Source organism: Bos indicus x Bos taurus, chromosome 10 (genome assembly GCF_003369695.1).
Source record: "Bos indicus x Bos taurus breed Angus x Brahman F1 hybrid chromosome 10, Bos_hybrid_MaternalHap_v2.0, whole genome shotgun sequence".
Lineage (NCBI taxonomy): Eukaryota > Metazoa > Chordata > Mammalia > Artiodactyla > Bovidae > Bos > Bos indicus x Bos taurus.
Window position 1 is genome coordinate 102,867,084 of NC_040085.1, and position 24,321 is coordinate 102,891,404.

At 40.8% G+C, this 24,321-nt stretch overlaps 1 protein-coding gene and 1 pseudogene across 3 annotated transcripts in view; both read right to left on the reverse strand.

The window, feature by feature from the left end:
- Positions 1-24,321, reverse strand: part of SPG11 (SPG11, spatacsin vesicle trafficking associated) — a 76,584-nt gene that overhangs the window by 17,994 nt on the left and 34,269 nt on the right. For all 3 annotated transcript variants that reach the window (XM_027552739.1, XM_027552740.1, XM_027552741.1), the window contains exons 20-28: positions 23,367-23,433; positions 19,537-19,702; positions 18,123-18,328; positions 17,627-17,735; positions 16,547-16,706; positions 15,886-16,158; positions 15,053-15,253; positions 14,186-14,293; positions 1,284-1,446 (exon numbers count right to left, since the gene is read on the reverse strand). In XM_027552739.1, the coding sequence (XP_027408540.1) occupies positions 1,284-1,446; positions 14,186-14,293; positions 15,053-15,253; positions 15,886-16,158; positions 16,547-16,706; positions 17,627-17,735; positions 18,123-18,328; positions 19,537-19,702; positions 23,367-23,433 (1,453 nt within the window). The remainder of the gene's footprint in view (positions 1-1,283; positions 1,447-14,185; positions 14,294-15,052; positions 15,254-15,885; positions 16,159-16,546; positions 16,707-17,626; positions 17,736-18,122; positions 18,329-19,536; positions 19,703-23,366; positions 23,434-24,321) is intronic.
- LOC113900566 lies at positions 6,847-6,914 on the reverse strand (annotated as a pseudogene).

A 24,321-nucleotide genomic window follows, 5' to 3' on the forward strand; every position in this document is an offset into this window, starting at 1 on the left:
TTTGTTCTGCTTGTCCATTCACTCTTTAGACTCCACATGTAAGTGAAATGATACAATATTTATCTGCCCTAGAAATTCTTATCCTGAGTAACACTAGGAATTCTCTGCCAATAATTTATGTGGTTCGGTTTGTGCCTACTCTCAGATAGAGTAACACAGAGCCTCCGTCTGCCCTGTGATAAAGAAGGGGCATGTAAACCATTCCACAGGGCCTGCTCCCCCTGTCACCTGCTGGGCTGTGCTGGGATGTAGCTAATTCCAGGGACGGAGACACCTTGTGTAATAACCACCAGTATGGGTGTGCTGGCTTTCTATGCTGGCATGATATATAATGTAAGTTAAAAAAAAAAAAAACATATTTCTTTTCTCTAAGCACATACATGGTATACACATAAAAATATTATATAAAAACAATGTAATTATGTGAATAAGACATTATGGTAATGGTTAACAACACAGACAATCTTTGTAATCTTTTAAGATATGGTACTTTGGCAAGAAAACAGGAAATTCATTTCTGAAAAAATTAAAGTTACTATAGACCAATGACAATATACTAAAAGGATCTACACAGTAACTGACAAGTAGCTCGTATATAATACATGTTGGAAACACCCCCTCTTTCCTTCAAGCTCGCACAGCCTACAAGACTGGCACGAAGCCCAGGTATTCTAGCACTGTTCTGTGCAAATGCGAGCTTCCGGTTGAACATCTGTGAGTTTAAATGTGATAAAATAACCAACCCTGGGAGTGGAAAAATACTAGGATCTAGTGTAAAAGAGTAACATTACCGCTCAACAAAAACTTGAAATTCTCAAAAAGTAGAAAAGAAAATAAGGGAATACTAGTTTCATTCAATCAGCAATAAGCTTAGAGACTGCCAATGTCTAGAGGAATCTGCAAAAAATCAGCACAATTTGTCTCTTAAAACCTTCAAAATGATTTAGGCATCCCTGAAACAAGTTGGTGACCTTGAGCAACGACGACACATTAAGGTCACTTGTCAGAGAAAAGAGAAGCAGTGACAGGGCAGGCCGGCGGCGGGGAAGCCTGGCTGTTGGCCCAGAATCCGGAGAGTCGCGTTAGCTGCGTCCCGCCCTGTTGTGCTGTTTTAAATGCTTTAACCTTGGGTGAAGTTTCCTGTCACCTCTTCTTCACACCACGTTCTTGCCTACAATGTTTTAGATCACATGCGTTTTAACTTCCTGAATGCTCTTCTAAACTATGTTCAAGATTAAGTATGCTAACTTCTAGCAGCAAGTTAAATGCAAGGACTGGCTTACCATCAGAGAAGAGATGCTCTATTCCAACAAACAGCTGTAAGAGCCTCCCCAGCTCATACTGGGTGCTACACTGCTGCAGCATGAGCTTCAAAAGAAAACACACGTGTTCCTTCAGCCATGGCGCAGGGATGGCAGCGGGGACCCTTGTGGCTGCTGTCTCAAGCTATGAAAAAGAAGAGAGGGGTAGGGAAAGTGGTTTCACAGGAACAGCAAATCAAAATCTCCCAAACTTGGGAATGTCTAAAAAAGCCAAGGTCCCATCAAAGGCATCTCCCATCACAAAGGAGGATGCTTCCTTCAGGTCCTTTTCAGACAGCAGTAACTGGTGTAGCAAATATAAACCCTCTTTGCCAGCTTTGCAGTTTGTCTTTTTTGTGGGAAATTCCGGTGTAGAGAGCTATGTGTGTGAAAGTTTAAAAAGGCAGAGAGAACTAAAGATTGAATAGAGTGAAGCAATGCAAACACCCCCAAGATAGAGACTGCCAAACTTATAGCCCTGCGCGTGACTGAAATTAACCAGACATGCTTCACTTGGCAGCTTCTTCCTTCAGAGAGGGTCTAAGCCTGCCTTGGAGTCCAGAAGATTTGAAATTCACATGTGAAGACCTCTTAAAGAGACTTGCTTAACATTTCTGAGCTGGCTGTACTGGTGTGCTTATAGTTTATACTTTCATTACAGAAGAATCTCAATTACTAATTGAGATTACTAAGCCTGAGTTTTTGTCATTTCAATCAAATGCTACAAGTGTTAACAGGAAGATGACCCCAAGCAGCAGCTACACTAGGCCTGAATCAGAGTATTACTTCTTCGTCTTTATTTCCTTGATTCCCTACCTCTATTGCTCTAAGAAGAGGGTCTACAGCAGACAGATGATGGAACTGGTTAAACGAAGAAACATATGGAAGTAAAGAGCTGAGGCAAAGACGGAACAGCTGCACTCAGCCTTAGTAGCAGCTGAGGCAGGAGCAGACAGGCAAGAGGAAGAGTATACCCTGGAGGAGCAAAGGGTAAAACGCAAAACTAGGAAACTCCTAGGAGTTAACATGGGAGGAAACATAGATGACCTTGCGTGTGGTGATGCCTTTTCAAGATAAAATATCGAAGAAATAATCCATGAAAGGAATAACTGATAAGCTGGACTTCAATAAAATTACAAACCTCTGCCCTACAAAAGACAGTGTCAAGAGAATCAGATGACAAGCCGCAGCCTGGAAAACACATGTGCAACATACACATTTGATTTTAAGGTACTGTTACCCAAAATACACAAAGAGCTCTTCAAACTAAACAAGGAGAAAATAAACAACACTATTTAAAACAAATAGGCTAAAGACCTTAATAGACACCTGACCAAAAACATACACAAATGGCTAATAAGCATATGAGAAAAAGATCCATACCATACATCATCAGGGAAATGCAAAATGAGACGACAATGAGATACCACAACATACCTATTAGCATGGCCAAGGTCTGGACTCTGACAAGACCAGAGGTTAGCAAGGACATGGAGACTCAGGAGCTCACTTGCATTGCTGGTGGGAACGCACAACAGCACAGCTGTTTTGGAAGACAGTTTGGTGGCCTCTCCCCAAACTAAACACACTCTGACCACATGACCCGAGTATTCCTTAGTATTCTCCCAAATGAGCTGAAAACTTAACGTCCACACAAAAACCTGCAGGTGCATGTTTAGAGCAGTTTTTGGCTTCGTAACTGCTAAAACTTGGAAGCAACCAAGATGTCCTGCAGTGGGTGAATGGACTGGCATATCCAGACAACGTGGTATTATTCTACACTAAAAAGAAATGATCTATCAAGCCATGAAAAAGACATAAAAGAAACTTAAATGTGTGTTACACATTTAGAAGGCAATCTAAAAAGTCTACATTCTGTATTACAATTTACCATATTCTGGAAAAGGCCAAACTGTGCAGACAGTAAAAGCAACAGTGGTTATCAATGACTGGGGCGGGGAGGGACGGACAGGCCGCACAGAGGACTTTCAGGGCAGTGAAAACACGCTGTCCACACTGCAATCATGGGCTGAAGTCATACACACTTGTGGAAATACATACCCAAAGAAGGTACAGCAAGAGTGAACCCTAAGGTAAACTGTGGGCTGGGGTGACTAGGATGTGTCATCGTAGGTTTATCCCTGGTAACACATCATTCTGGCGAGTGGTACAGATAACAGGGGAGGCCACGCCTGTGTGGGAGCAGGAGGTACATGGGAAATCTCTGTACATTCCTCTCAATTCTGTTGTGGACCAAAACTGCTCTAAAAAATAAATTCCTTTTTAAAAAACTGTACACGTCTGTGTGTAGAACAGCAGATTTAAAACACCAGAATTCTGTCTCGTCACCTAGACGACAATTACTTCGCAGAATCTGTGCAACATGGAACTCTTTTGGAACGCTGGGGTCTGCTAAAGCCTTACAACTTCCAGAGGAAAACTAGCAACATAAACTGTGGATAATTTTGGTCCATTTCAGGCCCCAGCGCAGTGGCAGCTATCTCCTTCTCCCTCCTAGCCACCTGGAAGGCAGCCTGCACGTGTTCCTGGAGCAGTTTACACGCCCCTGGTGTCGAGGAGACAGCAGGGGTGGCATAAAGAACCTTGGGTCTTTCAAAGATACGAGCTCTGTTTGCTGCTTCTGACCACAGTGCAAATAGAGAGGCAGGCAGACACTGATATTTCACCTCCCCTACTGTTGCAAGCAGACTGGTTCCAAATAGGAAAAGGAGTACATCAAGGCTATATATTGTCACCCTGCTTATTTACCTTCTATGCAGAGTACATCATGAGAAACGCTGGACTGGAGAAAGCACAAGCTGGAATCAAGATTGCTGGGAGAAATATCAATAACCTCAGATATGCAGACGACACCACCCTTATGGCAGAAACCAAAGAACTAAAGAGCCTCTTGATGAGTGAAAAAGTTGGTTTGAAGCTCAACATTCAGAAAACTAAGATCATCTGGTCCCATCACTTCATGGCAAATACATGGGGAAACGGTGGAAGACTATTTTTTTGGGCTCCAAAATCACGGCAGATGATGACTGCAGCCATGAAATTAAAAGACACTTACTCCTTGGAAGGAAAGTTATGACCAACCTACAGACAACGTATTGAAAAGCAGAGACATTACTCTGTCAACAAAGGTCCATATAGTCAAGGTTATGGTTTTTCCAGTGGTCACGTATGGATGTGAGAGTTGGACTATAAAGAAAGCTGAGTGCCGAAGAATTGATGCTTTTGAACTGTGGTGTTGGAGAAGACTCTTGAGAGTCCCTTGGACTGCAAGGAGATCCAACCAGTCCATCCTAAAGGAGATCAGTCCTGGGCCTTCATTGGAAGGACTGATGCTGAAGCTGAAACTCCAATACTTTGGCCACCTGATGCGAAGAGTTGACTCATTTGAAAAGACCCTGATGCTGGGAAAGATTGAGGGCAGGAGGAGAAGGGGACGACAGAAGATGAAATGGTTAGATGGCATCACCAACTCAATGGACGTGGATTTGGGCAGACTCCCGGAGTTGGTGATGGACAGGGAGGTCTGGCATGCTGTGGTACATGGGGTCGCAAAGAGTTGGACACGACTGAGTGACTGAACTGAACTGATTGCTGTTGCAAGCTCTACTCCCTTCAACTGAAGTGACTTCCAGGGGATTTAAAAGGCTGGTGCCCTTTTCAACCCCCTCTTCTTTTTTGCTTTTTCCGTTGGGAGCCAGACATTAAAGATTAGGACATTAAAGGGACAGTCCAGTGGTTAAGATTTTATACTTCCACTGCAGGGGTCAGGGGTTCAATCCCTGGTTGGGGAATTAAACCTGTGGCTGATTGATGTAGATGTATGGCAGAAATCAACACAACAATAAATTAATAAATCAATTTTAAAAATACATTAGATGTCTTACTTAAAAAAAAAGAAAAAAGAATATGGTATCTGGCAAAACTCCCCTTCAGAAGTGACGGAGAAATCAGGATATTCCCAGATTAAAAAAGCTGGGAAATCTGGGCCTACTAGGCCTGCATTGCAGGAAGTGTTCAAGGGAGTCCTGCAAGGTAAAATAAAAGGACACTAGACACTACCTCGAAGCCATGTGGAGAAACTAAGAGCTCAGTAAAAGCAAATAAATGGCCAGTTATAAAAGCCAGTATTGTGGCAGCAATAGCTTTTTGTTTTCTATATAGTTTAAGAGACCAATACATTTAAAGCAAAAAGAACAATTATTAGTTTACCCTAATATTACTGTAACTTTGACCTGTAATTCCAAATCTTGTTTTCTTTATAATTTAAGAGACTAATGCTTTGAAAAGAAATATTAGTTTATGTTTCCAGGCACATAATGTTTAAGATGTAGTTTTGTGACATCAACAACCAACAGGAGTGGGGTCAGTGCTGTAAAGTAGCAGTTTGTCCGCTACTAAAGTTAAACCTCTATAAAATTCAAGTTAAAGTGTTGTAACTTTGGGATGTTAAGTGTAACTTCCATGGTAACAACTAAGAAAACAGCTATAGAATAGACACAAACTGAAATGAGAAAGAAATGTAAACATTTTACTACACAAAGAAATCAACTAAACACAAAAAAGGACACTAATGCAAGAGATGAGGGACACAAAAGCTGTAAGTTATACAGAAAACAAATCGCACAACAATAGAAGTCCTTCGTTATCAGTAATTACTTCATATGTAAACAGATTAAACTCTCCAACTAAAAGACAGAGATTGGCAGATGGATGAAAACATGCAATCCAACTTATGTTGTCTCAGTTCAGTTTAGTTTAGTGGCTCAGTCGTGTCCGACTCTTTGTGACTCCATGAATCGCAGCACGCCAGGCCTCCCTGTCCATCACCAACTCCTGGAGTTCACCCAAACTCATGTGCATCGAGTTGGTGATGCCATCCAGCCGTCTCATCCTCTGTCGTCCCCTTCTTCTCCTGCCCCCAATCCTTCCCAGCATCAGGGTCTTTTCCAATGAGTCAACTCTTCGCATCACGTGGCCAAAGTATTGGAGTTTCAGCCTCAGCATCAGTTCTTTCAATGAATACCCAGGACTAATCTCCTTTAGGATGGACAGGTTGGATCTCCTTGCAGTCCAAGGGACTCTCAAGAGTCTTCTCCAACACCACAGTTCAAAAGCATCAATGCTTTGGTGCTCAGCCTTCTTCACAGTCCAACTCTCACATCCATACATGACCACTGGAAAAACCATAGCCTTGACTAGAGAGACCTTTGTTGTTAAAGTAATATCTCTGCTTTTGAATATGCTATCTAGGTTGGTCATAACTTTCCTTCCAAGGAGTCAAGCGTCTTTTAATTTCATGGCTGCAGTCACCATCTGCAGTGATTTTGGAGCCTAAAAAAATAAAGTCTGACACTGTTTCCCCATCTATTTGCCATGAAGTGGTGGGACCAGATGCCATGATCTTAGTTTTCTGAATGTTGAGCTTCAAGCCAACTTTTTCACTCTCCTCTTTCACTTTCATCAAGAGGCTTTTTAGTTCCTCTTCACTTTCTGCCATAAGGGTGGTGTCATCTGCATATCTGAGGTTATTGATATTTCTCCCGGCAATCTTTAGTAAAAGGCGAAAGATTTATACGCTTTGAGGAGAAACCAGAGTATCTCTCCCGGCAGTCCTGATTCCAGCTTGTGCTTCTTCCAGTCCAGCATTTCTCTGCACAGAAGTTAAATAAGCAGGGTGACAATATACAGCCTTGACGTACTCCTTTTCCTATTTGGAACTGGTCTGTTGTTCCACGTCCAGGTCCAGTGCTGTAAAGAGCAATACTGCATGGGAACCTGGCATGTCAGGTCCATGAATCAAGGCAAATTTCAAGTGGTCAAACAGGAGACGGCAAGAGTGAATGTCGACATTCTAGTAATCAGTGAACTAAAATGGACTGGAATGGGTGAATTTAATTCAGATGACCATTATTCTACTACTGTGGGCAAGAATCCCTTAGAAGAAGTGGAGTAGCCATCATGGTCAACAAAAGAGTCTGATATGCAGTACTTAAATGCAATCTCAAAAACGACAGAATGATCTCTGTTCGTTTCCAAGGCAAACCATTCACGGTAATCCAAGCCTATGCTCTAAGCAGTAACGCTGAAGAAGCTAAAGTAGAATGGTTCTATGAAGACCTACAAGACCTTTTGGAAAGAACACCCCAAAAAGATGTCCTTTTCATTATAGGGGACTGGAATGCAAAAGCAGGAAGTCAAGAAACACCTGGAGTAACAGGCAAATTTGGCCTTGGAATATGGAATGAGGCAGGGCAAAGACTAATAGAGTTTTGCCAAGAGAACGCACTGGTCATAGCAAACACCCTCTTCCAACAAGACAGGAGAAGACACATGGACATCACCAGATGGTCAACACCAAAATCAGACTTATTATTTTCTCTGCAGCCAAAGATGGAGAAGCTCTATACAGTCAGCAAAAACAAGACCCGGAGCTGACTGTGGCTCAGATCATGAACTCCTTATTGCCAAATTCAGACTTAAATTGAAGACAGTAGGGAAAACCACTCGGAGCAGGCAATGGCACCCCACTCCAGTACTCTTGCCTGGCAAATCCCATGGATGGAGGAGCCTGGAAGGCTGCAGTCCATGGGGTCGCTGAGGGTCAGACACGTCTGAGCGACTTCACTTTTACTTTTCACTTTCATGCATTGAAGAAAGAAATGGCAACCCACTCCAGTGTTCTTGCCTGGAGAATCCCAGGGACGGGGAGCCTGGTGGGCTGCCATCCATGGGGTCGCACAGAGTCAGACATGACTGAAGTGACTTAGCAGCAGCAGCAGCAGCAGCAGGAAAAACCACTAGACCATTCAGGTATGACCTAAATCAAATCCCTAATGATTATACAGTGGAAGTGAGAAATAGATTTAAGGGACTAGAACTGACAGATTGCCTGATGAACTATGGATGGAGGTTCGTGACATTGTACAGGAGACAGGGATCAAGACCATCCCCAAGAAAAGAAATGCAAAGGAGAAAAGGAAAGATATTCCCATTTGAATGCAGAGTTCCAAAATATACCAAGGAGAGATAAGAAAGCCTTCTTCAGCAATAAATGCAAAGAAATAGAGGAAAACAACAGAATGGGAAAGACTAGAGATCTCTTCAAGATGGGCTCGATAAAGGACAGAAATGGTATATTGTCTACAAGAGTTTAATTTGAGATCCAAAGACACAGGCTGAAAGTGAAAAGATGGAAAAAGGTATTCTGTGTAAATAGTAAACAACCAAGAGAAAGCAGAGGTGGCTGTACTAATATCAGACCAAACAGACCTTAGGTTAAAAAGGTCAAAAGAACCAGAAAAGGACAATGTGCACTTGCAAGCCATTCAGTACAGCAAGAAAACATAACAATTATAAACATTTACACATCCAATAACAGAGCATCAAAATACACGAAGCAAAAACTGATAGAACTGAAGGAAAAACAGACGGTTCCACAATAATCGTGGGAGACCTCAATACTGGCATACTTCATTTACTGTGCTGTGCTTTACAGGGCTGTGCAGATACTGCATTTTTACAAATTGAAGGGTTATGGCGACTCTAAGCTGAGCGAGTCTGTTAGCGTCATTTTCCCAAAAGCACTAGTTTACTTTTTAATCTCAGTGATGTCTTGGTAATTCTCACAGTATTTCAAACTTTTTAATTATTATAATATTCACTATAGTGATCTTTGATATTACTATTACAAAAGGGTTATTACTCAGTGAAAGCTCAGATAATGGTTAGAATTTTTTAGCAATAAACTTTTAAAATTAAGGTCTGTAAATATATATGAAACTGTAGTGAAAGTGTTAGTCACTCAGTCATGTCCAACTCTTTGTGACCCCATGGACTACAGCCCAGCAGGCTCCTCTGTCCATGGAATTCTCCAGGCAAGAGTAGTGGAGTGGGTGAACTCCCACTCCCTCCTCCAGGGGATCTTCCCAATGCAGACATGACTCCACTGCAGACTCAGCAAGCGACACTGCGGTGTAAACGTAACTGCACAAGAAAAGAAAAGCACCTGCGACGCACTTTGCTACGTGCACGTCACTGCTGTTGTCTGGAACTTAACCTGCAGCATCTCCACGGCGCCTGTGCTCTGCTGACAGTAATGAACAGAACAAGCTGGCAGGAGACAAGGAAGGAAACAGAGGACTCCACATAAAACCAACTAGATCTAACAGACATCCACAGAATACTCTATCCAACAACAATAAAAAACACATTCTTCTCAAGTCCACATGGCATATCTTTCAGGAGAGAACTTATGTTAAACTGTAATTAAGTCTCAATAGATTTTAAAATTGGAGAAGGAAATGGCAACCCACTCCAGTGTTCTTGCCTGGAGAATCCCAGGGACGGGGGAGCCTGGTGGGCTGCCGTCTACAGGGTCGCACAGAGTTGGACACGACTGAAGCGACTTAGCAGCAGCAGCAGCAGATTTTAAAAGACAGATATCATATGAAGTATCTTCTCTGACAACAATGGGATGATTTATAAGTCAGTAACAGAAGGAAAACTGGAACACTCACAAAATTATGAAAATTAAACAACTTTTAAAGAAAGAAGACTCAAATTACCAAATCAGCAATAAAAGTGGGGACATTACTACCTATTCTACAGAAAGAGTTATAAGAGAGTACTATGAACAATTGTACGGCAATAAATTGGATAACCGAGATGAAATGGACAAATTCCTAGAAACACAAAACCTACCAAGAATAAATCACAAAGAATTAGATAATCTGACCAAATCTCCTAGTAAGGAGATTTAATCAGTAGTCAAAATCTCCCAACCAAAACCAATTTCTAACAAAGCAAAGTCATGGACCTAATGGGTTTACTGGTGAATTCTACCAAACATTTAAAGAAGAATTGATACCAGTCCTCCTCAAACTTTTTCAAAAAACTAGAGAAAACACTTCTCAACTTAGTCTATGAAACCAGTATAAACTTGATACCAAAGACAGATAAAGACACTAAAAGAAAACTACAGACTAATCTCCCTTATAAACACCGATGCAAAAATCCTTAATACAAGGCTGGCAAAATGAATTCAGCAGCATATTAAAAGGACTGTATACCACAGCCAAATAGAATTTATTTCTGGAATGCAAGAATGGTTCAACATACAAAATTCAATGTACATATCACAGTTTTCAACAGAATGAAGGAAAAAAAAAACACATGATCATCTCAATTGATGCAGAAAAGGCATCTGACAAAATTAAAACACCACTGCATGATAAGAAAACACTCAACAAACGAGGCACAGAAGGAAACGACCTCCACATAATAAAAACCTCACGTGAGGGCTTCCCTGGTGGTCCAGTGGTTGAGAATCTGCTTGCCAAAGCAAGAGACACAGGTCCCATCCCTGGTCCAGGAAGATCCCACATGCCAGGGAATAACTAAGCCCGGGCACCACAGCCACCAATCCACATGCTGCAACTATGGACGCCCACGGCCCCTACAGCCTGTCCTCCGCAAGGAGAAGCCCACACCCCACAGACAGACAGCAGGCCCTGCTGTCCGCAACTAGAGAAAGCTCACGTGCAGCACCAAAGACCTAGCACAGCCAAAAACACATAAGTAAAACTTAAAAAAACCCAAAAAACCCTCACGTGAAAAAGCCACAACAAACGTCATCCTCCGTGGTGCAAGACTGAAAGCATTCCTCTAAGATGAAGAACAAGACAAGGATGCCTGCTTCCACCCTTTCTAGTCAACACATTTCGGTAAGTTCTAGCCAGAGGGTTTAGGCAAGAAAAGGAAATCAAAGGCATACAAGAAGAAATAAAACTATCTCTGTTTGCAGGTATGATCTTACATAGAAAATCCTCAAGATTCTACCATAAAACTTAACAGTAAATGAGCAAAGTTGCAGGATACAAAGTCAACACCAAAAAATCAGCTACATTTCTATATACAAATAGTGAGCAATCTGAAAAGGAAATTATAAAATCTTTCCATTTCCAATAGCATCAAAAATAGGACTTTCCTTCTGGTCCAGTGGTTAAGATTTCCACTGTAGAGGGTGTGGGTCCAATCCCTTGTCAGGGAACTAAGATTCCACATGCCACATGGCACAGCCAAAAATAAAGAATAAAAGTACTCAGGAATTAAACTTAACCAATGAGGTAAAAGATCTGTACAATGAAAACCACAAAACACCACTGAAAGTAATTAAAGACATAAATAAATGGAAATACATTCTATGGTTATAAATTGTAGGTCTACCATAGTTAAAATATTATTACTATCCCCAAAATCTACAAATTCAATGCAATTCCTATCAAGATCCCCAAGACATTTTTTTAACAGAAAATTCTAAAATCATATGGAATCTCAAGGGACCCTGAATAGCCAAAACAATCATGAAAAAAAACTTTAAACACACAATGGAGAAGGCAATGGCAACCCACTCCAGTGTTCTTGCCTGGAGAATCCCAGGGACGGCAGAGCCTGGTGGGCTGCCGTCTACGGGGTTCTGCACAGAGTCGGACACGACTGAAGCGACTTAGCAGCAGCAGCAGCAGCAGAGCACTCTTCCTGATTTCAAAACGTACTACAAAACTACTATACTAACCAAAATAGCCAAACCAAGACATATAAGCCAATGGTTTAAAATGGAAAGTCCAGAAATAAGCCCTCACATACACGGTCCAATTATTTTTGACAAGGATGCCAAGACCATTTAAGAAGAAAGAACAGTCTTTTCAACAAAAGGTGTTGGGAAAGCTGGGTATCCACAAGCAAAATAAGGAAGTTGGACCCTAACCCATACACAAAAATTCACTTGAAACAGACCAAGGACCTAAATATGTAACATCTAAAAAATTATAACTCTTGGAAGAAAACATAAGAGCTTCACAACACTGGATTTGGCAGTAATTTCTTGGCTAGGATACCACATGCACAGGTAACAACAACAAAAAACCATGCAAACTGGACTTCATGAAAATTTAAGCAATTTTGTGTATCAAAAGACATGGTCAACAGAGTAAAAAGGCTACCCACAAAAAGGGAGAAAATATTTGCAAATCATATGTATGCTATGGGATCAGTATCAGAATATGTAGAGAATTCCTAAAACTCAACAACCAAAACACAATTGAAATAAAAAAATGGGCAAAGGACTTGAACAGATGTTTCTTCCAAGAAGATATATAAGTGGCCAATAAGCACATGAAAAGATGTTCAGCATCACTAATCATTAGGGGAATGCTAGTCAAAAATACAACGAGACAGCATTCTCACACCAGTTAGGATGACAGCTATCAAAAAAATAGAAAGCAACAAGTGTTTAAGAGTATGTGGAAAACCGGAAGCCTGTGTACTGTTGGTGGCAATGGTACAGCTGCTATTGAAAATAGTAGGGCAGTTTCTCAAAATACCAAAAATAGAATTCCCATTATCATCCAGCAATTACACTTCTAGGTAGATACCCAAACAAATTGAAAGCAAAGTCTCAAGACATTTGTACAACATGTTCGTGGCAGTATTAGTTGCAATAGCTAAAACATAAGACGTTACCCAAATGTCTACTGATAGATGAATAGATTGGTATATAAATACAATGGAATTGTATTTAGCACCAAAAAGGAAGGACATTCTGACACATGCTACAACATAGATGAATCTTGAGGATATTATGTTTAGTGAAATAAGCAAGTCACAAGAAGAAAAGTACTATATGATTCCACTGCCATGAGGGACGCAGTCAAAATCATAAACACAGAAAGTAGAATGGTGATTGACAGGGGCTAGTGGTAGGGGAGACTGAGGAATTATTGTTTAATGGCTATAAAATTTCAGTTTTGCAAGATGAAAAAAGCTATAGGATGGATGGTTGTGGTGATGGTTGTACAATAATGTGAATGTAGTTAATGCCACTGAACTATACACTTAAAATCAGTTAAAATGAAAAATGTTATATGCATTTTATCACAATTTAAAAAAATAATTAAAAAAAAAAAGAAGTTACCTGGTATGGCTCCAGTCGTGGAGAGTGACAGACCAAGGAAATGAATGTCTCTATTTTCTATAATTTAGGAACCTCAGGGGTATTTGAATAACCGATTCAATATTTTCAAATAATAAAACTTTAAAGAAGTTTCACTATAGTTAAGATGAACATGATTGGGAGGAAAATTTTATACTAAGATTCCATTGTGATATATTTGTTGGGTAAAATCAGTATATGGTTTTGTCTCATTTATCATAGAGCTCTTTTAGGATAGAGGGCAAAAGTGCTAAAACTCCAAGCAGGACCAAGGCATATTTCTTTTCCTTTTTTCTACGTTCCTCTTTTTTCCATAGGGTTACTCAGTTCCACATGCTAAACAGGCCCGAAACAAGCACCAGAATAGGTAAAGCCTGAAATTAACCATAAGGTTCAGCATCATTTGGACAGAAACCACAAGTATTGATGGAAAAAGCCATTATTTTCTGTCATAGTGAACAAAAGCAGTATCAAAGCCCCTTCACACTCAAAGTTGTTTTTGGATTGGCAAAACACAGCCCATGTAACCACCACACTCCTCTGTAGCATCCACAGCAGACACCATTAATTCCTTTTCCACTGAGGTTGGCTACGGCGTCAGTGGTCAGAGGTCACTGATCAGAGGTCACTGATCAGAGGTCATTAGCACACTGGATGAAACCTCCCTGTCATCCATGGCAACTGATCTGCTATAAGCAAGGTCACTGCGACTCCTGTCCTGCCTCTCCATCTCTGGAGTGGTATAAATGATTCAGTATGAATCATGCCATGTTAACAGCTATTCACCTGTTGTCATATCCTGACTCTGAGTAGACAAGAGGCCACTTTAGTCAATTTCAGATCAGCGAGAAAGATTACTATAATTCCAACTTACAGTTTCAAGGCTCTGCTGGAACTCCACAAGTTTAGCTTCAGCCTCCTTATAATTCTTGAAGAACATACAGAGTTCATACATCTCCATCATCAACAGGAGTGGGGAATCCTTTGAGGAAGAGTTTGAATGAAGTTACAAAATCCTGAAATTTAATACTATTTTCTCAATGAATAATGCCAACACAAGAGAGGTTACAGTAAAACAAAACTATTAATAAAGCTTCATAGTAAAGTGAAATCATCTATGTTAAAAAGAACAGAAATTAAATTTATATTTCCTTCTGGAAAAAAGACCTCAGGCCAGGCACACCTACTCAACAGCCCATTTTCTGTCTGTCCTGTGCCTGGTCCACTACACACGAGCAGCGGACGCTCCACTGGACGCAGCTGAGACACCGTGGCCAGCGCACACTCCTGGGTGATGGGCTCCACTGACCTGCTGAACTACTGCTCGTCTGTGGCACCAGTCAACACAATTTCATCACTTCAATGGGAGCTTTCTGTTCAGAGGATAGGAGTTTTTGAATTGGAGAGTATGGATCTGAACCGTAAGTAAACAACTTACTAAAGCATTTTGAGACCCCGGGCATGTTTCTTAAGCTCTGTGAGCCTTGGTATATCATTGTGTAAAATGAGGATAATATTACTTCATAACATCCTTATAAAATACTACTTTACACAGGATTATTGTAAGAATCAACTAAAATGATATATATAAAGCACTTTGCTAAATAAGTGACAGTTCTAGTATCACTATCTATTGTTGGCTTGGAAAAAAAATCCCAGTGACAGGAATAATTGAAAAAGCCAATGGTGGATATTCTGAAGTAAGGCCTTTAGACTGAGGAAAGAAATGAACTAACACTACCTTAAAGAAAAGCTGGAAACCTCTGATGAGAGTCCTGATCTTCTGCCTTGTTAGCAATGTCCTCCAGATGACGGAGAGGTCCTCCAGGCCCCAGACGTGGCCCTCCGCTGAGTCCTGAAGGGGTCCCACTGCTTCAGCTGCAACGTGGGGCTCCACAGAGGCGATGATCCAGACACAGAGACAAGAGAGAGCACTGGCATCCTGCCAGCGGAAAAAACTCTTCAAAGTAAGGAACGACTACACATGGCCTGCCTGACTGAGGAAGCTTCCAGCAATGCTACAACTACAGATGGGTATTTCCTGTTGAGAACAAGTCACCTCACTAAATTGGTTAAGATGACTTGAAAAGCCTTCAGACATGAAACAAACTCTAATGAACAACCAAGGGACTATTATAAGCTGTCCTGCAGAGTACAGTAGACCAAAAGGCCAAAAGCCTGAGGGGATCTATGTGGAGGTCAGGGAAGTACTGAGTGTAAGAAAACAAGCCTGTTCTCCATAGAACTGCTGACCAAGGGACTGTTCCGAGCATCCCCCGTCCTGCTCAAGAGGAGAGCAGAGGAGGTCGGCCCACCAAAGCACCCTTCTCTGTGACTGCCAGCCCGGAGCCAGGGCTCTGACCACTTCAGTTACTGAACGTTAAGGCACAAGGAAGCGCACGAGACGGCCCAGGGCCTAAGCGGGAGAAGCACAGGTGTCAGGGACCTGCAAACCCACGCTGGAGCCTCACTGCCCTCGCCTCACAGCCTCCCTGACGTCAGCCTTCTCTGTCTTCTTTCAGCTTTTTCTACTGCCCTCTTGAGTCCTTAATTTAGGCTTTCTGAGATCCTCACCTGGAGACATGAGGCCAGGACACTGAGGATTGGGGCCTTTTGTCTCACTGCTTCTCCCAGGAGCCAGCACCAGGAGTCTGGCACCTCTGAACACTGAAGCAGAATCTGAAAGAAATCTGTCATCTCTTCTTTGTGTCTCTGGAGTTCCTGTGAGGACCTGTTGCAGACTTGGTCACTGTCCATTCTGGAGTTGGACACTGAGGGCAAGTTCTCAAAAGCCAGTCTTAAGTGGTCCTGAAGAACAGGGCTGAAATACTGGAGAAGATATTTCACCTAAAAACATATTAGACGATGATCAAAAAAGACAACCAAATTCCAATTTCAGCTGGAGCTAAAAATATTGGACAAAGAGGCAAACTTGTTCTTTCTCACCCTGAACTGTCAGAAGTGACCACTGTATGTCAGAAGTGACCATACAATTTTAAAGTCATTTGTTATGTCTAAGTGAGTTTCCAGATTCAATCTAGAGTCACACAAACTCTTCTTTCAGCTCTTTGGTAGTAATGACTAGTCCTTTGTCTGAAGCCAACCCACAGAAATCTCAGTAAAAATAGTCACCATAGCAAACAAAAGCTTATGATATACAACAGAAAGAACACTGTCTTCTGAGAAGTGGTCCAATTTCGTCTTCTTTAATAACCAGGAACAATCGGTGGCTTACCTCCTCTGGATGGTGATTATGGAGCTGGCTATGAATAATAAACTGTAACCAGTCATTTGCTCTGGCACATTCTCTAAGGTAAGATGTGCTCGGTTTTATATTGTGGAGCCTGCAGAACTGTACCACTAATGCCCACTGGCTGCTGGATTCACTGGATAACCTGTAATTGGGAGTGGATATGGGGGTAAGAGGGAAAGAACTTGTTAAAATACAGCTTTGAGCTAGAAACTTAGCAAAAAATAAATTTAACTACAGTATATTCTCTAAAATGCCTTTCAACAAACACCAAATATTTATTAGAAGGCTTTGAAAAAAGAACTTTCATCCGTAATGCTCAACAGCTTTCTCAGCATACTGGCAAAATTCCTTTCCCACCCCCCACCGCCCCACACCAGTACCAACCAAGTGTCTGTCAAACCAGCTATGTAATGTAGCATCTTTAGGAGAACTGAGAAAACAGTCCCTCGAGAAACTGAGTGCCTGATTCTCTTGCATGATTCTCTTTAAGTGTCAGAGGGAGGCCGGACAGGCACCTGGGCTTCCTCGCTAAGGGGAGGGTACCTGCTGAGCACACAGTCTGTGAAGGGAGGGACAGGAGAATGGTGCACCCCCAGGGCTGGGGTGGCAGGGTCAACCCCAGTGGACAGCAGAGAGGAAAGATGACGTCAATGTGTAAAGAGAGGGGTTTCTGTGGAAAGACAGTCACCTCACCTTCCATTATCAGTTGACATATATTAGCAAGAAAAAAAAATCAAGGACATCACTTAGAGTCAACTTTTGTGAGACCCATCCTGCACCCGATTCCGACATGTTAACAGTGGAGATGTCTCAGACCAGCAGGGCCCTGGCAGAGGCAAAGCTCCTCTCCACCTCTTGGGAACCCTCTCTAAAGAAGGAATCATTATCTTCATTCTCCTTTTACTGATGGCAAGATGCATTAAAGTACGCTAAGTACTCCATGAGGACGAAGATAAGGTCTAGGGGGACTGGCAGAAACATCTGAGAGAAGAAACACTAGGCAAACACAGACTGGAATGGTCAGGTTTCCTGAAAAAGAGGTGAGGGTTGCAGCTCACAAACCTCTGTATTTGCTGCTGCTGAATGTTGCTCCATATGCCTTCTTCTAAGAGAACAAGTAACTCTTCGATGGTTGCCCTTTCACCCAGAGCAAGTTTAGACAGTTTTTCAGCTATAAGAAATTTAAACAACAAAATATGGTCAAGAGAAAAGTACGGTCAGGAAGTGGGCATTTCTTCTTTTTTTGGCCACAATGCATGGCTTGGAGAATCTTAGTTCCTCATAGAGGGATCAAACCTGGGCCACTGCAGTGAAATCAGTGTCCCAACCACTGGACTGTCAGGGAATTCCCAGGGCATTTCTACTTGAAGAGTGTGGCCCAGAGACATTTCAGAAACCCATTAAAGGGCCCAAAGAAATGAGATAAAGTACAAACATTCTGCAGAAAAAGGATGAAGCAGAAGATAATTGTTTCTTCCCCAACCACTCACAATTCAATGCTTTACACCTATTTGTCTCTTGTCCTTTAAACAAAACAAACGACATAAAGGTGCTATACTTAGAGACTCTCTGATAGAGTTGTATGGAGCATCTTCATTTCCACACTTGTAGTTCAAAATTATATTGGCCACTTTCATATCAACTCTGAGCTTGAGGCTGTCGAGACCAAGCAATTCTAAGAAGCATACACAGGCGGCTCCTATCGAAGATATGTGGAAACAGGAGAGCCCTAAAACATAGGCTTCATGGCCGACTTGCTGGATCCTGAGAAAGAAAGGGATCAAAAATCACATCAACACGTGAAACGTTTTTCTCACCAGAAAAAGCAGATGGAATTACATCAGTGATACTTGTGGACTTTGTGATTTCCTCCCCCGTCCCCCCACTGCTGTTTTTCACCCCCTGTACTCATCCACTTAGGTTCTTGGTAGCTTTTAGTTGTCTTCTGGCTCCATAGCCCCCTATTCCTTTATATTTCACCTTTGCCTAAAACACCTATTCATAGTTCAAGTAATTTTTGCTTCCAACTTCATTCAGGGGAACATGGAATAGAATTTATGAGAAACTGTCAACCTGTGATCTTATTAATTTTAAGTATGTACACAAACTACCCTTCCCTGGTGGCTCAGACAGTAAAGCGTCTGCCTGCAATGCGGGAGACCTGGGTTCTATTCCTGGGTCGGGAAGATCCCCTGGAGAAGGAAACAGCAATCCACTCCAGCACTCTTGCTTGGAAAATTCCATGGATGGAGGAGCCTGATAGGCTACAGTCCATGGGGTCGCAAAGAGTCGGACACGACTGAGCGACTTCACTTTCACACAAAATACCAAGAAAATTAATGGCACCTAAAGTGTGACATCATAAAGCTCAAGCATTTTAAAGGACTCATATATGTTCTTTTATATGAATAGAAAAATTCAGAGGAAAGATACACAAGAAGTTAACCATGCTTATTTTTACTATGTACAATAGAATTGAAGCTGAGAGACAAAACATTTTTTTTCACTTTTCATCCTCTGATTTACTTGAATATTTTACCATAAAGTTGCATTAGTTACCTATAAAATAAACTAAGATATTAAGTCTGAATTTAGCTGCTGATTATATCAAGTACTCCTCCCAATTCTGTGCTTTACAAAAGTGAATTATAAAAGACCAAGATTTTAAATACAGAATTCACATCTAATTATAGAATTCCCTCTTTGAAACTGCTAACATTTGGCAAGCTCCTGGTTCAATTTTTAAAGACATGATTCTAAGATATATTTATGATATTTAAAAATATATTTTAATCTTTTTCCTATTCACAAAGTAAGATTAAGTGCCAGACTCCTAGGGTATACAGAAAAGTACAAATGAAAAATAAAACGACCAACTGTGGTATGTTTCCAGTAGGTTTTTATAAATGCATGTATAAAAATACACAAATATGCTTTTTATTAAGAGTATAAATTATATTTTAAATACTCACAGCTGCTTGGGGGTCTTGCTCTTGGTTAATTCCTGAACCAGAAAAGTACCAAATGCAAATGATGGCCGCCCATGATGTAAATAATAAGCAAAATTCAGACGTTCTACTACAGCGTATTTATTAACCAGGTCAGGGCTAGAGAAATGTGGGAGCTGACTCGCTGCATCTGGGGGAAAGTGAAGCAATATTAATCCTCTGCACCTCACCATGATTAACTTCAGATCGGCATGTGGAAAACTTAACTTGGCAACGGTGAAAGAAAACTGGTCGCGATCATCACTTTGTACCACTGTGTATCACTGTGAACCACCAAAATGTAATAATTTTATTTTAATGTGGAGCAGTAGCCCTCATTTTACACAAAAATGTGTACCTCAGAAGCCACATAAAAACGTATGTTTTAAACCTACTGAACTTGTTATTTTAGATGCTATAATTCTGTATTTGATGATTCTTTAAGTTCACATTGGCAATAACCCTTTAACTACAAAATCTGTTAATAATCGGCACACAGAGCTTTTTAATTCATTCACACAGCTCATTACACGGTGAATGCCTTTGTATCATATTTATATGAATCCTCTATTCAACAAGACCAATGCATTGTACCTTTTCCAAAATACTGAGAATATTCTTTTCTCCACATTAATACCCTAATAATCTTTTATTATAGCTACTTTTGCTTCTCATGTTGCATTCATGAGCACCTTATTATCTACATCAAACCATCTTTCTAAGACCAGCAGAGTGTTTCAAAGTTCCTCTGTGCCCATAGAAAAAGCAGAAAAAAACACTTTTTCTCTTTTTAGAGAAATATGAAGTCAAAAGATATAATTGTTCCTATCAAGCCCTAACCTTTAATTGCTTCTTAACCACTAAAGACCTATTTTAAAAAGGAGATAAAACATTTTGAACTGTAAGGAACCATTTCTGGAAAACAGTGCATCTGCTCTTATTTTCATAGTTCAAAGCTGAAGTAAAATTATATCCTCCCATGCAATTCCAAAGGAATTTTTACATTCTGACTAGGTTCTTAATTAAAAAAAGATTTGAAGACTTTAGAGGAGCCCGTCATCTTACAAAGCTATTCCTTAAAATTACACCTCCCTCGAGATTAAAAAACTGTCACGTCTTATCTGTATTCTTTGTAAGAGCAGATTGATTTTGATAACTTAAAATTGCATGTAGAACCATTCATTCATCCATTATTTACAGAGTTCACATAAAGCCAAATGAACAAATCTGAGTCTTTGTTTTTTTTTTGGTCACATAGCACAGCATGTGGGATCTTAGTTCCCTGACTAGGGATTGAACCCGTGCCTCTTGCAGTGGAAGTGTGGAGTCTTAACCACTGAACCACAAGCAAGTCCCCAAACTTGAGTTTTTATTCAAATAAGACCCTAATTTTTTTAGTGGTTTGGGGGGCCAGTATAGAGGTTTTGTATAAGGGAAAATTTTCTCTAACCTGCTGCAAAAGCCAAATTACCATGCAGTTGCCTTATGGTCATTTTCCGTGGTAAAACCGTATGAAAAAAGAAGCACCCATTCTAGTTAAATACAACCCTCCAATTTAAAACATCTGTATTACATCTTCATAATAATGATTTCATTTGTGTTTTATTTCTTCAAATATGTTTTAAATTTCTAAAAACAAGGCAGGGAACAGGTCTTCGCTTCCTTTCAGTTCCCCTAGTATACCTGGTCGAGTGCTCCATATTCACCAGGACTTCAGGACTCCGGCTAACGAGTGGAGTTGGAGCCATCAGAACCGCACAGGGGATTCTGCCTACTCTCCAGTAACCTCACAGAGATTAGAATGAGTATTTTCACTTGAAAATGCAGTAAGCACTACCTCATCCTGCACTGAACAAACACCAACTGAATATCTCCTACAGGCCCAGCACTGTGCTAGACACCAGGTAAATTCAATATACCGAAATTTGAACTTATAGAACTGACATGTTAGAAAATGCACTTTTATGTACATCAGTAAATATTTATAGGGTATGTATTATGTGAAAAGTATGGATTTGAATCCTACTTTACAGTAATACAGGCAGAGGCACCACAGGTAATATGATATTAAAAGCTAACTCAAAATGAGTAAGTAAAAAAGAAACAGAAAAAGCAGAGTTTAGGAATGGCACACAAAAAAATGAGGGAAATGTTTACGGTCTAGAGAGGATGGCAGTGTGTGCACACCTGGTGCTCACCATCTAAGGCTTTTTAAATGAGTCTTGTGACGCGTGAGGAAGGCACTGTCACTCACCTTATTTCATGGAAAACTGACGAGAGGTTAAATCAGTTGCCCAAGGTCATACAGCTATTACATGGCAGAGCCAAGACCTGTCTAATGTTAAAAACACCTACGCTTTTAACCTTTATAATATTAATACTATACTGCAAGTGAACATGGATTTTTGGAAAGGGAAAAATTTAAGCAGAAGGTCTATATTACATTTTCCAGCAAGTACAGCACTAGTGACCTCATGACTTTTAACTCAAAGTATGTTTTCAATTCAGTATCTATAAAAAACTAAAATGAGGTATCAACTCACTCTGGTCAGAAAGGCCATCATCAAATAATAAATGCTGGAGAGGGTGTAGAGAAAAAGGAATCCTCCTACCCAGTTGGTGAGAAAGTAAACTGGAACAGCCACTATGCAGAACGATATGGAGGCTACTTAAGAAAACTAAAAACAGACTTCCCACAAGATCAGTAACCCTATTCCTGGGCATGTATCTGGAGAAAACTAATTCAAAACGATCATGCACCCTGATGTCCACTGCAGCAGCACTATGTACAACATGGAGGCAACCTTCATGTCCATCAACAAGTGGCTGGATAAAGAAGATGTGATATACACACACACATATATACACAAACACTCTCACACAGCAGAAAATATATATGTTTATGTATACATACACATAATGGAAGATGTGAGATATATATATGTATATATACACACACACACACACACACACACATACATACAATGGAATACTACTCAGCCATAAAAATAATGAAATAATGCCATCTGCAGCAGGAACATGGATGGACCTAGAGGTTATCATACTAAGTGATATAAGCCAGACAAAGACAAATATCATACCACTTAGATGTAGAATCTAAAAAAATGATACAAATGAACTTATTTACAAAACAGAAAGAGACTGACAGACATAGAAAACAAACTTACAGTTACCAAAGGGGAAAAGGGTAGGGAGGGATAAATTAGGTTGGGATTAACATATACTGCTGCTGCTGCTAAGTCGCTTCAATCGTGTCCGACTCAGTGCGACCCCATAGACGGCAGCCCACCAGGCTCCCCCGTCCCTGGGATTCTCCAGGCAAGAACACTGGAGTGGGTTGCCATTTCCTTCTCCAGTGCATGAAAGTGAAAAGTGAAAGTGAAGTCGCTCTGTCGTGTCCGACTCTAGCGACCTGTGGACTGCAGCCTACCAGGCTCCTTCCATGGGATTTTCCAGGCAAAAGTACTGGAGTGGGGTGCCATAAAACAGATAACCAATAATGACCTACTGTATAGCACAGGGCACTGCACTTAATATTTTGTAATAACCTATAAGGGAAAAGAATCTGAAAAAGAATATATAACTGAATCACAGTGCTGTACAGCTGAAACTAAAACGATACTGTAAATCAACTATACTTCAATTAAAAAAAAGCACAACAGTTTTTTTTTTAAGTTTCTATTTTTAAGATAGAAAGTATGAGGGAGAAAACTAGATTGGCTTTACATAAATGATCCTCTACTGTCAACACTGCTGAAATGCTTCTAAAGCAAGAAGAATCCATAATGACTTACCTCCTATAGCCAATGTGTTGGCAGACTGCCAGCCAAACAATCTGCTAGGATCAAAGGGCAACAATGACTGAAAAAGGGGAGAGGTCAAATCAGAGTTAAAAGGTAACTGATTCTAAAGTAAACTAAATCATATGCAAGAGCTTCACTTTCTGTCTGCTTCCCCTTCCACAGCAATTAAAAACTTCTCATCTTTCTAGATATAAATTCTTTGAAAACAGCTACAAACAAAAAAGAGGGTATGAGACATTTTTCTACTTTAATAAAAACAGAACTGGCTATGTTTCTTTTAAAGACTCTCTTCATTTCAAACTATGTCTGCAAAGTTTACTGTCTTTTGGTAGAACCAGCAACAATTACAACGTAAAAATGGGCTTTGTAAATGCTTTGGAATCAAAGGCAAGAGGACTAAGCGGCTAGAAAACGCTACCATAAATACAAGGTGTGCTGCAGCAGGTCGGGAAACAGACAGCTGGGTCACGGGCTACAGCAATGTGAGGACCAAAGCAGCAATACCACCACCAAAGAAAAACAGCAGACTAAGGCCAGGTCAGTCAGAGATCTGAGAGCAGGGAGCACTGGCTGTTTGAAATGTGCAGGCCAAAGGTTTAGCAGACAGTAAACAGACTGCGGGAAGGAGACAGAGAACCATACAGGAGACAACAGAACTATCAGGTCCAGATTTGGGTGGCGGGGAAAAGAGCAGCTTTAATTTTATTTACGTATGTGTGTGTGTATTAGATTATTTATTTAAGTATACTTTAATTCATTCATTCATTTATTCTAGGGCTCCCAATGAGGGATTAAACCTGGGCCATGGCAGTGAACGTGCCAAGTCCTAACCACTGGACCACCAGGGAATTCCAAAGCAGCTTTAACTTTAAATGAAGGGAGAGTCTTACGGTCTAGTGAAGAGGGAATACTTTCCCTAAAACAACAGGACTAACAAACTGCTTCA